This window comes from Pezoporus flaviventris, unplaced genomic scaffold (genome assembly GCF_033815535.1).
Source record: "Pezoporus flaviventris isolate CSIRO_AGI_PZ_B2104156 unplaced genomic scaffold, CSIRO_AGI_Pfla_v1 ptg000021l, whole genome shotgun sequence".
Taxonomy (NCBI): domain Eukaryota; kingdom Metazoa; phylum Chordata; class Aves; order Psittaciformes; family Psittacidae; genus Pezoporus; species Pezoporus flaviventris.
Window position 1 is genome coordinate 1,764,095 of NW_026892569.1, and position 17,555 is coordinate 1,781,649.

A 17,555-nucleotide genomic window follows, 5' to 3' on the forward strand; every position below is an offset into this window, starting at 1 on the left:
ATGTTTAAGAAGCAGCCTCATGCATCTAAGGTGGGTACCATGATCTATTCACCTCCAATGTTACAAAAGCCAAGCTGGCCACAGGCTCGTCAAGACACTTAGTGTGTCTGCTGGGAAACAAGCTGCTTGACAAGGCTTTTCTCTTTGTGTGAAAGAAATGGTTGTGACACGCTATTGCCATCTGCATTCCTGTCATCACTTGTTTGTGCTGCTTCTTCCATACCTAATACTTCTTTTGGATCTTAGTGCACAGCCTGGGTTGTTGGCATCAGGAACCTTTCCTTGCACTTCCTACAATCTGAGCGTTTATTGCAATGCCTTGAAATTTGTTTCTTATTTCAGAGCTGCGGCTATATTAGCCAACTTATACCACTGCGCTAAATACAAATAAACCAGTATTGTACAGTCTACACATGCTTACACTATTTGTCATTTAAACCCCTGGTACTGAGAAAGTCTGTAGTGTTTCTGTGTTGGAAGAATCGAAAACTTAGCCTCATGTATGGAAAAAAATGGGAGAAGAAAGATGGAAAATTAGTATTTATATACTACATGTAAACACGTGCCATGCTTTAAAGAGCTCTGAACACTGGCTGTGGGATTCTTCTCTATCCTTACAAATTCAATCCTGCTTTTTAATTTAAAGGTCAAACTGTACATGCAAGCCTGCAAGATTTCAGGTCTTGGGGGCCAGAGCGGTTCTCATTTAGCACCAACCAACAGAACAAACCCAAACCACAATCTCACTGGTTTGGAAAGCCACTGAGGTTCACCAGCTCTGACAACAGCATGTTAATACACAGCCCTGTGGGCACCCATCAGAATTTCATATTTTTTAAGCTGTCTACTCATGCATAATATGAATATTTATCCATCCCTTGCTGGTTGTTTGCCAGAGATTTATTTTAAGCTCCTTGTTTCTGGTGTAACAGATATTTTCTTCCCCTTCCCATCTTTGTCTACACTGTCTTTGACACTGTCAGCATCTCCCCCTGAGAAAGAAAATTAGAACACCCCACAAAACTCAACACAAATCCCCCCTTCAATATTAATGGAAGAACAGAGGAAGGTTAGTAAAAATGTCTTTTGACCTTCACAGTTTTTTACTCAATGACATAAGATGAATTAGAAAAAAATATAAGCATATCTTAAGGTCAAAAACCTCATCAGCTGATAAATTTGTCATTTTGTACACCACAAAACTGAGTTGAAATAAGGTATTCAGTCATATTTCCATCAAAACTTGCTGGTGTTTTACTTAGGGCAGAGAAACTCAAGCATTTCAGTATGTAATACAGTATTTTACACAGTTCATTTGGAGTTCAGAATAGTTTCTGCTCTTTTATACTTTTTATGGGATAGACTTTGAAATTGCATTTCTCAGTTTGCTGTTAATATCCACATCTTGGGCTGAAGAGTTTATTCTCTGCTTCATGCACATGTGTTGCTCCCATTAATGCTAATGGAATCGAGTTAAAATGGAGCACTGAGGGAGAAAAAAGCACTTGCTAATCCTTTATAACCTTACCACAAAGAAAAGTGATTTGTAAACCATGTGAACCCAAAGATCAGGTACAATAGCTGCTGACTACTGTGCTTGGGAGTTACAGGCTATTCCTTGAGTGCCGGGAGGAAGAAAGGATAAGCCATGAACTACAGAAGCAGGACTCTTCAGTAACAGATGGCTATTGATTGTAAAAGCCAGTGAATGATTGTCTTTTTTACAGTGGTACAAGTGGCCCCTGAACTGCCAACCTTGATTCAACCCTTGCAGCACTACAAAAACCAGCATGACCTCAGCTGTGCCCAGCCTGGAGAGGAAAAGCCAGTGCCTCCTACCATGAGCATGTGCTGCCCCACTGCTCTCCCCACAGAACCCAGGGATGGATGTTTGGGCTGGGTTTCGATAACAGACAAAGTCTTTCTTACATTCATGCTCCATGAGCAGTGCTTTCCTAGCTATTTGCTGTGGATGCCTCCTTAGGGCAACCCAGATTAAGAAATGCCCAGAATCCACTCATACAGAGATCTAAGGCTGATCTAATTGCCTGATCATGACATTATTTGCTGAAATGGGTTCTAACTATAAAAAAACCAAGGGTTCAAACTTGCATTGAAACATTTTAAAGTATTCCCTATGTACTGTAGAAATAACTGATGGGGAGAGCCTCTAACTGAATACTATTCATCAATGCCAATATAAGAGAGAATTAAAACTGACAGTATTAGAGCTCTGTGATTAATTTATTGCTTTGTAATCAATCTTGCCTGGTTTGTTATCCAATATAGTTTTTTTCCCAAATAAGAAAGAGATGGAGAGTGATTATAAGTGTAATAATCCATATGTTCATTGCCTATAATAATTCATCAGACATTGGAATACTCATAAGCAGGCCAAAAATTAGAGACATTTGTCAGCGTCTCTCATTGTTTCTCATATTATTACTTCAAAAATCATTGTCAAATGTTACAGCTTTTACTTTTCTAAAAAATATTTGACATAAAAATTCTGAATACACATGAATAAAGACTCAGAATTCCTGAAATGCAAAACTTGAGCCCTGGATAGGAAATAATGAAAATAAGAGTTTGCGTGTCTCTTTGAAAATCACAACATTGCACTGCAAGGGTGAAACTCTTGCATTCTTCTGCAACAAGACAAGATGTATAAAAGATTTTACAGGGTTTTTAAAAAGATGGTAAAAGTTTAGGAATAATAAGAAATGAAGTTGAACTAGATAAGACACGTTTCTAAACCTCAGCATGCTGAGGGTAATGTTTCCCCATGGGTACGCCACGGCTTTATGGAAGTCCTTTGCAAAGCTGAATCTCAGGACACAGCTAGCTGCAGTGACAGGAAGTGTTTCTCAAGCATAATTACTGGACATTACTAGAAACAAGTCATACAATGATATGGACCAGGAGCCTAGCTTTGTGTTACAATTCCCATGTCATTTGCAGTATAGTTTTAAACTACAAGTGAAAGCAAATACATTAACTTGCTGTAAGCGCCATGAGTCAGTCCAACCACAGACACCTTGCTCTTAATGTTTATAACCCATGAGGCTCAGCAGGTTTCTGAGATGCAAAAGACCTTTTAATGCCCCTGGGCTTCACTCACATCAGCATCAAAGGGGAAAGGTACAGCATGCATATGGCTGCTTGGGATGCTCTTTGGTGCTGAGATGAAGTATCAGTCATACGTAATAAAACCTGCAATTACCTTTCACAACCAAGCTGCCCGTGCTGCTTGCTGTCCCAAAGTGGTTTGTTGCCACACAGGTGTAACTTCCCGCGTCGGATTTGGTAACGTTGACAATCCGGAGGCTCCCATCATCCAAAACAGTGATTCTGGAAAGACAGCAGGGACAAAAGTTTAATGATTTTAAATCAACATAAAACTATTTTGAGTCTTCATTAATAATTGATGGTCTGAACAACAGAAAGTCCATTGCCCATTATTACAGAGGGAGTTTAGCTGGCAGAAATCTCTCAGGACATCATTCATAAATACTGAATGCATCATTTACATGAGTTTTCTGTGTCTTTACTTAAGGGCAACTTTAATTTACACACCAGCAGCTTGTGTAGGTTTTACATGTGTCTGTACTTTGATATTCAGCACTCACCATGACAACCCCTGCAACATGTGGTACACAGGCTACATCTCAAATTCTCCACGCTCGCTGCTTAACAGTGTAAAAGCTTGTACCGAACAGATGCAGAGAAGCAGGTGTTTCATTGCTGCTTTGGCTTTTCAGCAAGGGTACCACACTGCCAACCTTCCCTTCCGTGCTCCCCAGCTCTCTGTTTGCAGTGTAACAGCCCGTGGGGCTTATCTGCAGTGGCACTTGCAGGTTAAAACAAAATTACCCTATTTCATTCCCATCCTGTCCTTGCATATGCACTCCCAGTCAAAACAGTGCTGGTATCTTCAGCGGTACATATGTCTCAGAGGGTGCAATGCAGGCGAGGATGGCAATTTAATCCCCAGCCCTTCCTCTTGCACAAGGGCTGTATTTCAGGTTTTCCTTGTGCTCACAATTTGCTTTGTCTTCTGTGCCATTTTCGCCTCTGTTCCAAGTCAATGAAGACAGAGAAACTGATCCTGCCCAGTAAATCCCATCAAAACATGAATTACTTGTGCCCTGTAAAAGCATAATCTAAGGAGACTCCAGAAAAACCTTTCCCCCAGGCTATTATCACCTCTTTCAGCAAAATACTTGGTTTTCTGCTCACTATTAGGTTTTGCAGCACAATTTGCTTTCTCTCCTTCAGTCACTATCAGACCGGCATTGAAAAACCTTGTATTAATTCCTGCATTCTCCAGCTCAATTATTTCCCAATTTAACTAATTTGAAAGAAAGCAAAGAAGCCTTCCTGCATCCTTAATGCCAATCAGAATCTGCACAACTGGACTGAGAAATGAGGAAGAAAGAAAGCTAGCAAACAATCCTTGCACCACTGCAGAAGTGTTCAGATGGCACTTCCCACCTGAGAAGGCTTTAAGAAACAGACTGCACGAATCAGCACAAATCTTTTCTTGCATCCATGGGACAGCACTGAGGCAGCTAAATAAAGTACAGGGTGACACAAGGCACAAAGGACATCAGCCCATGCCAGCCCTGGGGCTCCCCAGCTGCCAGTTGCAGCCACTGGGCTGAACCAACATGGTCTGCAGCGAGACTCAGGAGATACCATCTCACTGAAGGGACCTGGTGCAGGTGCCTTTTGTTATGCCATACTCTGTTGATGGGCACACACGGGCTACTCAGTCCACGTGCATAGACCTGCTTAGAAAAATGGGACAGTCTGAGTGTCTTTACAACAACAGTACTAAGCGAGGAGGAGAAAGACAGTGCAAGATGTTCCAACAGCAGCCAATAAATCTCCATCCTGGCTAGCCTCTCCCTGACGTGCTCCTGCAGCAGCACAGCAACATGCAGGCCAGCTGCCCAAGACCAGGGACAGAGGTTATATTTCACACATCAGTAGCAGTGATATTAATAGAAGTTTCTCAACTGGCTTATAGGTCTCCAAATTGTTGCAGTCAGTAACATTCACTACTGTAATTTATTTTTGCAGGAGTCCAGTGCCATGTATTTGCTTCTGTAGCAGTTGCTCCAACTCAGTAATTGGAAGAGAGTAGTATATAGCTACTTGTCTCTTATCTTCACTACTATGTTGGCACAAATCAATGCACATATTACATTAAATGTGCAATGGAGAACAGGACTTGCCACACTGGCCTCCAGTGCAGGAGCCTGGGCAGCAGCAGCACCAGGAGCTCCCAAGGAATTATTTACTGCTGTTATCAATTTCAAGTCTTGGGAAACAACAGTGCCTTTCTGAAAGCTGAAGGTGCCCTTGGCATGCATTAAAATTCAAATCAATATAAACGACAGAACAAGCTCAGCAATATGCTCCAGCTCAAGAAGGACCACCTAGCTCCTGCACTGCCCCTGCCAGGCTCTGCATTCTCTCCCTGCACAGTTGTGCCATCCCAAGAAATCCAGATAAAAGTGATGGTTTAGACTATTTCTGTACAGTTGAGATTTTATTTTTATTTATGTTTTCTTTTTAGCCATATGGTTGGAACCTATTTACTGCATAATCTCTTCCATAGATCATTTTAATTTTATCTGTTAATACAGCCAGCTTTATTTTCAAATTCTAATACCTTTTCTATCTCTTTCTCATGTTACTGGTTTCCTTCTAGTTATTTTTATTCCCAGTGTAAAATTAGCTTGTAGTTAATCTGAACTGGATGACTCTAGAGACGTTCTTCGGATGAGGACAATTAGTCCACCATCAGCTTTGGCAAATCTCAGCTAATGCTGTCTTTATTTCCTTCCCTTTCTAAGCAGAAAGCCATGCTTGGTTGGCTTTACAATTTGAGCACACAGACATGCTTTAACCCTGGTAACATGATGCAAAGAGTTCAGGTGAGACTTGCACCAAGGTCTCCAAACCCTTTCCCAGAGAGTCCCATGCACGTTTAATTCCCATATAGTAACAAAGTAATTCCCTGCACACTCCTGTAAACCACCAGTATTAAAACAATCATGCAAGTTATTCTTTTTTAAAGTAAATCAGACCATTAAAACCTTACTGTGACTCATTGATTAGGAGGCCCTACAGTTATGTGGCTCCTTTTGCTGAAGGTGCTTTTCTACACTGAATGTTTTGTCCTCTAATTTGAATCCAATGTGTTAGAAATTAACAAGTAATTTATTTAACACTTTGAATTTTGTCACAGTTAGTTCAGAAAGCAGGAAGGACTTTCACTGTTTTGCTAATTCACAAATTTTCTTTGCATACAGATCTGCATCAAGCGAGAGGAGAGGCTCATTTCAGGCCACGAGGGTTCTCAAACTGCTAATTGGCTTGAAAGCAAACATCAGCCACCTCATCAACCACTTCTAGCAGTTTGATTGGAAAAGTTCTGTCAAGACACAGAGTTCAAATTAAATGAAGCACTGCTCAGTACGCTTTCTTCCTCTTCTGACATACCTCTCCACTCCCGAATGTTTTCTAATAAGATGCCTAGGAAGATGCAAAACCAAATCATGTCTCTGATAAACACATGCATTCAGAACATAATGGTTGCTGAGTGAGGATGCACCTCTCTAAACCAATATAAACTCAAAAAATGAGCTACTGACCTGCTATCGAATGTTCTGGGTTCCCTGACACCACTAACCACAACAGTGGTAACAACAGCTAAAAATCTAAAATTCCTCTTGCACAGGTTAACGCAACTGCTCTAGTGCTAACCTGCCTCATGGTCACTGCAAATAGCAGAGAAAAATCAAAGAAGATAAAAATACCCATTTGAAAAAGAAAAAGATGATGCAAGATAGTTCTGCATCTTTACGTAAAGAAAGGTCATCTATTTTAAACATAGCAATTCTAAGTTGGTCTGTGTGTCAACTGGAGATTTCAGTCCCATGGAGAGCAGAGACACATCTGAAATTAGGAGATAAAAGGACTGTTTGTTTCCTAAACTGAAGCTTCGGGTTCTACCCCAGGAAGAGCTGACCTTGTCAGTATTTTGATCAAAACTCTTCTGGGGACAAAGGACCTTTAAAAATGCTGAAAACATTCTTCCCTAGCAATCTTTTCCTATTTTGTTTCTTTTTTTGCCATTGCAGCAGCAAACGTAAAAAGCTGCAAACTGAACACTTTGCATCACCCTAAAGAAACCTGCTCCTAACCGAGAGGCACAGAGATTCCATAGCAGTTTCTTGTTGATGCCGTATTCCCGATTCCTGCATGTGCCCTTTCCCAGCTCTGCAGGTGTGAATGCATCTTAAGTTGGCAACATCCTTGAGAAGTTGGAAGAAAGACAAGTCATCATGGATGACCTATATACCTAAGTGTATGCTGCAGCTGCACAGAGCTCTTCTATGAAGATACCCAAGCTACCTAGAAAGGACCCACACTTTAGCACCACAGCCACATCAGCACAGTCCTCTGCTGAGATCAATACAGCAACGTTAACTTGCCCAGTGTCTCCAGCAGCAACTGGAGACGGATGGAAAAGGTCAGGCAGACCTGGAGCAGTATGAGGAAAACCAGCAGCACATAATCATTTTGGTCTGATCTATTAGCACTTATTTTTCGGCTCACGACACATCCTCTGTATCTGTTAAGTCTCCCGTCAGCAGGTTGTGTTACCTGCAACCCCAAATTAAGCACAACATCTGATTCATGCAGCTCACCACAGCATTCTGCACTGCTGGGCAGGATTCCCAGGAACAGATAAATATCTCTCAGTCAGTAACGTACGCATTTAGGGATAAAACTTGTCCTGATGAGAACAGTTAAGAGTTTTATCACTGACTCTTTGAAAACAAGATCAAGCCCTTATTTCGAATATAAACAATGACTGAAAACTGCCAAACCCCCAGAGCACATCATAAAACAGAGTACCAGTAATTACCTCCAGCCCATCTCCGAGGAAATCTGACCTGTGGGTGCCTGACTGTATCTAAAAGCATGCCTATGACCTGCTGCTCAGGTTTGACCTCAAGCTTTGAAAGAATGTTTGCCTAAAAATCCTAGACTTACGGTACCTACTGTAACATCTTGCACTGCTGTTTCAGCAAAAGAAAATCTATGTGGGTCCAGGAGCCAAACACCTCAGCACCACAGAGCCACGGGCTGTTCAACCTCACCTGCACCTTTCAGTTGCCTGTTGAAAACCTTTGCAGAGATGAGCAGCAGGTCCATGTGCTAACCTTTTCTTTGTGAATTATCTTCTAACTCACAAGGCACACATATTACCAATAGATCTGCACCAGACAGATGATACTGCAGGTATCCCTCAATATCTTCTACACAGCTTGCCCTCTATTTTTCTGTTCAGCAGATGGAAGCATGTGGGATATGAATAGACTACAAATGCAGTGCATATGGCAGGTTGTGCATGCGATGGTAGTGGTTACCTTCCAAAGGGACACAGCTCACAGGAGGCAGCACAACTATGGGGCTGCAGGTTAGAGCTCCAGTGTTTCTTTGGAGCAAAGTAATCATAATTATAAACTAACTTCTATTCCTCTCAAATGGTTTTATTAGAACTGCTGTAATTAAATAAGGTATGCTGTTTCTTATCTGATAATTTTAGCATTTTAACTTATGAAATACAAGCACAGCTACACTTATTTTCACTGCTGATTAAACACATGCATCCCAAATATTTCATGCTTAGCCAAGTGAATATATATATTTTTTTCCACAGGAAACAATGCTTAGGATGTCCCATACTTTTTCTATTACAGGGAGAAAAGATGTCTTACAGAAAGCATTTGAATGAATGTCAGTTGGAAGAAACACACACTGAGTGTAATTTGAGATAAAACAACCATTGATCCCTTCATGTACAGCCTTTGTGGCAGTGGTTGACATGGCTATTGAAAAGAGACTGCGGTGCCAGAGTTCTTCTAAGAGATAATCCGTCTTCTAAGAGAGGATTTAGGTTAAATGTACCTGTGAAAAACTGTATTTCAGCCAACATGATGAATGGCCTATTGTCCATCCTCTGGTGCCTTGCTTGGGCTGAGGAGGATTGGAAGCAGAGGAAGGAGCATGAGACAGATCCGACTGCAACCCCAGCAGTGGATTTGCTCAGTCTTTTCCCATAGTTCATAGGCAGGAATATCTAGAGCAATTTTTAGCCTCACAGCAACTTTGTTTCACACCACAACTCTACTGCAAATGTAAATGATTCCAGGCAATTGCATTATTTATCAAATTATTTTATCACAGGTCTTTGTAGCAGTTTATTACCTTTTTAATAAAGCTTCCGATGCAATGAGGCAGAGACTGGGATTATGAAAATGACCTCATAAATGCAGCATTGGCCATTAGGTTATTTCAGGAAAATACAGTGAAATTTAGAAATACAGGTTTGGCTGAAAGGGAGGACTTACTGCTCAGAGCACAGCCCTCCCTGAAATCAGGGACACTGCTCATCAGTACCTGCTTCTCACTTGAAGAATGGGCTGGTTTGGAACATGGCCCACAGCTAATAATTTCTCTGGCCCTGGGATGCTGCCTTCGTGTTTGACTACAACGTTGTGTTAATAAATAACAGTAAGGTCAGAGCTTTCCCTGCTTCATAACATTAATCCTCGTTGAAATATATGCCGAGGTCAAAGCCGACTTCTTGAGGCTTCACTCAACACCCTTGGTGGTCCCTGCTGTGCAGGGAGGAAAGAGCAAGGAGAAAGCCCTGAGCCTAATCCCCATCCAGCATCCTGTCGTGCCATCTGAGACTTCCCACATCACACCAGTACTAGACAAAACTGCTGAGCATCCGCCCTTAAGAGGACAGGGCTTTCTAGGCCTGGGCTTTGCCCACATCCTCTTACTCCAGATGTTTCTGAAAGTGGGTGAGAAAGGCACGGTGTCCACACTGCCAGTAGTGAGAGGCATCAACACATCCTGAGGGCTATGGTCAGGACAACAACATAAGCAAGGATGGGACAAGCTGTGTTTGTGTCTAACAGCTGTTAGGATAAGTCTGGGTGAAATGCAGGACAATACTGTCTGCTGGATCAGCAGTACAGCCGTTTCCACTTGATTGTCCATCTAAATTCACAACTGATGCGAACTGCCATAATGCACAGGCAGTCTTCTACTCATTAGCAACTTCTTGTCCAGGTCCTGTTAGGTTTGATTTAGACAACCACCTACAGCTGCTTTGGCACTTATTTGTCTATAACTACTTGTCTTTTCATGGTTCACAGAAAAGCCTGAGCTAATTTAGAGCCTCAGTCAAAGCCCATTTAATTTAGTGCATGTCTTTCTCTTGGTGAAAGCAGGCATTAGATAAGGCCTTCCTTATACATGACAACTGGCAGGTCTCTTAACAGCAAATTCCCTATAACTAATTTTCAGGTAAGAACTATATTTGCACAAAATAAACCAAGGTAAAACCCTGTTGTACTGACTCTAGTACAACATTCCCCACAAGCTTTGCTGCAGATACATTTCTAATGGAGCTGAAGAACCTGAGGATGAAGTGTTTGAACTCCTGAGGTTCTGGGTTGCACAACTACGTGGGGCTGCTGGGCTATTTGTTGTGAGAGTGCTCCTCAGTCTGTAAAACACATAGATATTGTCCAAGGAAAAACACTGGCTGGAGAAGGCACTGAGGAACATCACCTTTGCACCATTTTTACTAGTACAATGGGGTCACAGAAGTCACACCAGCAGCTTTAGTAGTAAATTACGGCAACGGTGAATTGGCTAGACATCTGTGGTGCACAGAATTTGGGTTCATTTTGGCATTTTCTGTGCACTGGGAAAGTAAAAAAAAAAAAATTAAAAAAGGCAAAAAAATTAAAAAAGGCAAAAAAAAGAATTAAAATCAATCTTCTGGAAGGTCTCCCAGGTAATAGCTGCTCTTACCTTGCTGCATTGAAAAATAGAGTACTCCACTTTTTTTTCTTACTTAATTTTCAATATTGATCTCTGAGAAAATGCTAAGAACACTTCTTCCAGAGATGTGAACAGTTGTGTGTAAACACGTTTTCGTCTGGGACTTTTCAGTTACAGGCTAGCTAAGCATGAAGAACTAAAGGTGAGGAGAGTATATATTGCAATTGTTTCATAAAACCCTGTAAATATTTTTCTAAGGAGAGTGAGAAAAAAGAACATATTTTGCCCAGATAAGTATTTTTTTTTTTAGAAAATAGCAGGGGCTTCCTTGGCAACATCAAACACAGCACCACTGAATTCAGTATCAGCTTTAACCAGTCATGGGTCTGGCATCCTAAGTTCTCCCACAATTTTCTTTTTCAACAAAGTGTTTATCTGCAGTGATGGAGCAGTCCAAATAAATAATACTGCACCTAGCCTGTATTAATATCTATAAACACAAAAGCTGTGTTTTGTCATCATCCTCTTTTTTTGTCCATAAATTTTTAAGACAAGCCTGGAAGTGACAAAATCTCATCCCAAGGGATTGGGGCAGTGGGAGGGAAAGCATTTACTGCTATTAGAGACTTCATGTAAATTGTTTAAAGATGCCTACAGTCATAATTCAAATATAAAAATATCCCTAGGTTATCTAAGAAGAGTTTTCTACAAAATATCTTTCTTAAGGGATGCAGATAATGGGAAGAAACAAATGAAAACCAAATACAAACACTCCTAGGGACCCTGAAGGAAATGAGTAGGCTGCGGTGAATTTCAAATAATAGAAATCTTTTGCCTTCTCTCCCATACTGCTGTTTTTTCACTACAAGCAAAATTAAAATAAATACAGTGAGAAGACCATGTCATGAAAAAAAATATTTGAGGAAGCAGATTTGAGTAACGCAAAGGAAAGCTTTCATTCCTGAGACATGAGGCAATAATTATTTGAACTACACAGGAAGATTTCTCAAGTATAGAAGGGTCCAGCGGTGCAAAGTGCCAATTTTCCTTTGATTTTGGTGGGAAATGAAGGCCATCCCCCATGGGAAACTGCCCTTTTGACATAGCTCTTCAATTTTGCAGTTTATTTTTATGAACTAAGTTTGCCATAAATCATGAGGATGGGGATGCTCCACATCCACAGCCTCACGACTTCTCCCCTGGAGGGGCTGTTGCTGGTGGCAGTGTAGGGGAAAGCACTTGCACTTGCAATCCACCCCATGAAAGGCTAAAAGATCCCTTTGTGCCAACTTACCCACCCAGAGGCATGCTGCTCCTCACAAAGCATTCTCTCACACTCAGAAGTGAGGTGAATCGTGTGTACAGACCAGCAGGTGCTGTGACCATTGCCAGAGGCACAGACTGAATGACTTCCAGTCTATGAAGAGGGTCTGTGGAAACCTGAGGAATCAAATTTGCAAGCACAGCCTCCAGCCACCCTCGACAACAGCTCCTTCCCCAGCAAGGATATGCCATCACTCTACTTACAACAAATGCTTCAGAGGCTTGGAGAACATGAACACTAAAGGGAACTCCACTGAAGCTCATAAAAATGGTTCTCTTATCAGGAAAAAAAACCCAAACATGCAAGATTTTCTGAGCATCAGCTGGACATAAACCATTTCTGGAAGCATTCATGAGGTTAGAGCAGAAGCAGCAAATGCATTCTCAGCTTATTTGTTCCAGATGATACCACCTGAATAGAAGCCCAAAGACATAGTCTTTCAAAGATAACACCTTCTCCTCTAGTTTCAACAAAAGAATGCCCACAGTACAAATTACCCACTGTGCTTGTAATTGACATTAATAGAGATTTGCAAGATCCAAAGATGCATTTAAACCACTTAAAAATTATGTTTAAATAATCATCAAAAATATCACCAAGTCAGGTAGGTTGTCTAAAAAGTTCATTAGGAATCCTTTCCCCCTGTAGACATATAATTATTTCCTTGGATTTTAAACATGCGTTTCTTAAAATGTAGCCCTAAGTGTAAAATCACTACCTTCTTACTCTCAGTCATGAAAATATTCAAGAGAAGATATATTTGATGAATTTTTTTCCCCTTCAAAATGCTACAGACTTACTAAAATCATTATTACTATTCTGTTCAACTGGAGGACAAGTATGAACTACACATCAATTTCAAATTGCATTCAGGAGACTAATTACAGGCATTTATTTTTGAAAGCTTTGGCTGCAGCATGTGCTTACAACAGAGAGAAGCCTGCCTCGCTGCTGGGAGCCAGATCCTGCTGCCTCCAACACAACAGCACTGCGGGGAGGAACTCGCTCTTTACTGGAGCATCTTTACAGAGTGGGAGAAATAATCTGTAGCTGTATGTATGGCACCTAGTGATGAACTTAATAATCATAAAGATGAGACACCTCAAGCAGGAAAAGCAGCAGCTTTTTAACTGCATGCAGTGAGTGACGGTGTTTCTGTTAAGGATATGTAAACACAGGACATGTCTTACTGTGCTCTGGATGTCTGATGCCTCTGAGATGGGGCTCTCGGATACTGCATTTTCTCCTTTTGCCTGCTTCTGCAAGCAGGGCTCTACTTTTAAAATTAATACACAAGTGCCAAGGCAAAAGCACACTGACTTCTCTAGAGACCCTGTGTCACAGCAGCACAGTGAGTTTGGTCAAACCACAGCTGAGCTGCTGTCACAAGCTCATTCCAGCAGCAGCAGAGGTAGCAGTGATGTCCTACATGTGTATCACTGAATACTACAATAACACGACAATGAAAATAATCTGCTGGGAAAATAGGAACAGATTGCTGATGTTACAGGAGAGTGCATCAAGGGGTGAGAGAGTCTCATTTCTGAAACACTAGCTGAAACTTGGCATAGGTTGGGATTACGTTCATTGGCATCTCAGGTATGCTCGACAACAGTTTGGGGCTGGCTATATGAAATTATTTCCTAGCTCTACAAGAGCAGATAAATGAACATTCAAATTTTAAGGATCAGCCTAATGACTTTATGTATACAAATAAAACAGCACTGAATCTGGATTCTAAATAAATCTCCAACCCTTCTCACATAAGCTCTTCCTAGAAACATTTGCTCAAGAATAGAAGGAAAAGGCAACGCAAGAATGAACTGGAGTCATCAAGTTACTATCAACGCTGAAGAAAGCTTCAGTCACATCAGAAAGGTGCTAAAGCAAAACAGATGCACAGCTAAGCTTTGTGGAGAGACCATTTATAAGGTTATGTGCACAAGCACATGACAGGTATCTCAAACTACAAAAGCAACAGGATTGATTATCTTTGCCAGATACACAGGAAAAAAAGAGTTCCATGTAGCTATCCATAAGCAAGGAAAAGTTAGTGACCTAAAGAGAACTATGTCAACACTGACTGGTTTGCACCAATTTCAGAGCACACAAATCAGTGGATTTTAGCACTGGCACACACTGAACTACAAGTGCTTAGTGTTGAGGTGACAGACCCACAATCATGACAAGTTTGTGTTAAAACATACTGTGATCTTCTAGGACAATACAGAGCTAAAACCAGCTTCTGCTGGGAAACAAGCACTCCATAAATATGAGACCATCAAGCCCAGGACAGCTACTTTCCAGGACCTCTGACCACTGAATAAAGTGGCTTCCTGGTTAATTTTAGTTCTTTTTTTTCTGCAGAAAAATGGTAAAAGTTAGTTATCTCATATGTTCCAATGAAGCAGAGCCATATTCTGCCATTGTCTTGAAAACTAAGATGAATGCTGTATTGTCGAATCAAACTTCAAAAAGCTATTTGCAGGCTGTCATTTTTCATTTTGCCTAGGCAAGATGTAATGAAAACCCGACAAGTTATTGATGGTTTGGTTACCTGTCTGCCTAAAAGAAATTGCACAGGTGCTTTATTTAAAAGAAAAAGACAGTCAACACAATTAATGCAAAACAATGATGCGAAGCATCCTTTGAGGTTTTATTTTCTGCTGAAGTGTCACTAGGCTGCATGTCCAAAAGCCACTGCTGGTAATTCATCTCTCAAGTAATCAGTATAAAAATACAAGCATGGTTTGGACCCTGGCACCGAACTCAGAAAGATGTGCTGTTTGTCCTATTGCCATTTTCTTTCTGGCTGTTTAAAGTAATTAGCCACTCATTAGGAAGTTTGAGGCAACAAATAAAAAAATTGGAACTTAGACAACTTTTTAAACTCAAGACACACTGCAAGAGGATTTCACAATCTTTCCTTCTTCAAATGACATAGCGCTGAAGTGAACACATTAAAATTTCACTGTTAGAAAAATAACACCCAACTGAGGGGTCTGTAAATCAAGAACCCTTATGAGAAGTCCTTAGGATGAGAAACCATTGAGAAAACCATGCCTAACCCTCTTCCACAGAGTAAAGTCTTTCTGAATAGTTTTGAAGTATAGAAGACTACAAAAAAAATCAGATGAGAGCTTTCTGCTCTTCCTTGGCTACAACCACTCCAGCTCCTGGAAGAAGAGATAGGCTGTGGCTTTGGGCTCTACCCTGTGACTCCTGCTTGCTTCATGCTGGCCTGGACACTGGGGATGGGATGGAGAGGCTCTGCTTCCTGCAGGCAGGACTTCAGCTTCCTCTCTGAAGCAGCTGGCAGTGCCTGTGTCAGGTGGCATTCTTCACGAACAAATTAACATTCACTGCCCATATTAATCAGCCTGCAGGCGCAGCTGTGTATTCACGTATCTGAAACACTTTTCAGCTACAGCTGCCTGGAGTCCTACAGCCCCAAGCAAGGGGCTCTGGACCTTCCCGCAGGCTCTGAGCAGCAGACCACATCTCCTTCTGATGAAGCTGGAATTCTGGGGCAGCTCTGCTTTGGATTCTGTTTGCAGGTGGGTCCTGAGAGGCTCCATTGGACTCTCATTGCTCCTTCCCAGTCTCAACTCCCCATCTTCTTTTCAGAAGTTACCAGGGCACCAGGGTTTTCAAAACTGAACTTACGCTTTTAGATCGTCTCTGACTAGGCTACAGTGGGGAAAGCATCAAGGAAATACTTGGAAAAATCTGGTCCTGAATTAATTAAATCCTGAAGTACATAAGCCCGTTTGAAAATGAATTGTAAGCACTTTCTGGAAATGCAGTTTTCTCTCCTGAACTTTATTTGACAAGGTCCAAGATGGCCAGGCACTCCTTACACTTCCAAATGCTTCTGTGACTGAACTCAATGGGTAAGTGGCGCTATATGCTGCTTTTCTGCACTTATATTGGTTTTCAGCTAAAAAAAATCCCCAACAATGTTCCTGCTTTAAGCAGCATGACTTTGTGTGTGCAAGACTGTGCTCATGTATCACAAAACTTGTCAAGAGTGCAAGATAATGGGACCAACTGGGAAAATTTCCATGAGGATAGTGAGCATGCCTGGAGTATCTAGGTCAGATGCTGCTCTAACAAAGTGCACTATGAGGGTCCCTTTATACATAAACTTGTTTAATTAAGATAACAGATGTTGCTATTATACAAGTCATAGTGAGTGGATGTTTAATTGGACACTTTCATATTCTTTGCTACCAGCACAGAACATCATTTGTTTTTTATGAATTTCTTTCCTTACAATTAAACTGGATAAACAATGCATGTACTGTATATTCATAGAAAAGAAACAGCTCTAATGATGTAAGGGTTTTACAAGAACAATTATAGGAGAACAGCAATTTGTTTTGGTGCTTAAAAGTACAATTATTTTTCTGTCCTACACTGAGCACAAGTGTGGTAGCAGAGTAATTGTGACTTCCAAGAGCTTTAAGAGAACATTAGGAATGAAGAGCATTGTGTACATATTTTAAACTTTCATTATTTCAAGGGAATACACATTAGATTTTGACGCATGCAAGCTCTTACCAAGTGCATGAGATAGCTGACACTGCCAGCCCTGCTCCCCTCCTTGCAGTGATGCCCTGAAGCACCCCAGAACAGGGCTCTCCAACTCGTGTGGCCATTAGAACCAGCCCTGATTGAAATGCTTCATCCTGCTGCTATACCACACCTTGTCCACAGTGCTTTGGCTAATCAACACTTCGGTAGGTGTCTGGTAAGAAATCACAAAACTGGCAGAAATACAGTATTTCCCTGAATAAAACCTATCTTGGTTTTCCTCCATGCAGCCTACAGCTGGGGAGGAAAGAAGAATGAGCATAGCAGGAAGCCACCGTGGTAGACCAAGAGACTGAAACATGATGTCTCCCTCATCTGCTCTTGAGCCACACAATGCTATAGCCTCAACTCTGGAAAGTAACAGTATGTCTCTGTGACAGACTGATACCATACATCATAGTATAGTTTGGGTTGGAAAGGACCTTAAAGCTCACCCACTTCCAACCCCTGCCACTGGCAGGGACACCTTCCACTAGACCAGGTTGCTCCAAGCCCCATCTAATCTGGTCTTGAACACTGCCAGGGATGGGGCAGCCACAGCTTCTCTGGGCAACCTGTGCCAGTGCTTCACCATCCTCATAGTGAAGAACTTCTTCCTACTATCTGATAAATCTACCCTCCTTCAGTTTAAAGCCATTCATCCTTGTTCTGTCATGGCATGTAAAACAAAACTCTGGGAGAAATAAATGAATGCAATTATTACCATTATGGCAAGTAAATTAAAAGTAATTTCTGAAAGACCAAAACA

General features: G+C 41.3%; 1 protein-coding gene across 4 annotated transcripts in view; it reads right to left on the reverse strand.

The window, feature by feature from the left end:
* Positions 1 to 17,555, reverse strand: part of LOC133270495 (contactin-4) — a 338,999-nt gene that overhangs the window by 38,729 nt on the left and 282,715 nt on the right. For all 4 annotated transcript variants that reach the window (XM_061455704.1, XM_061455701.1, XM_061455702.1 and 1 more), the window contains one exon: positions 3,224 to 3,351. In XM_061455704.1, coding sequence (XP_061311688.1) covers positions 3,224 to 3,351 — 128 coding nt within the window. The remainder of the gene's footprint in view (positions 1 to 3,223; positions 3,352 to 17,555) is intronic.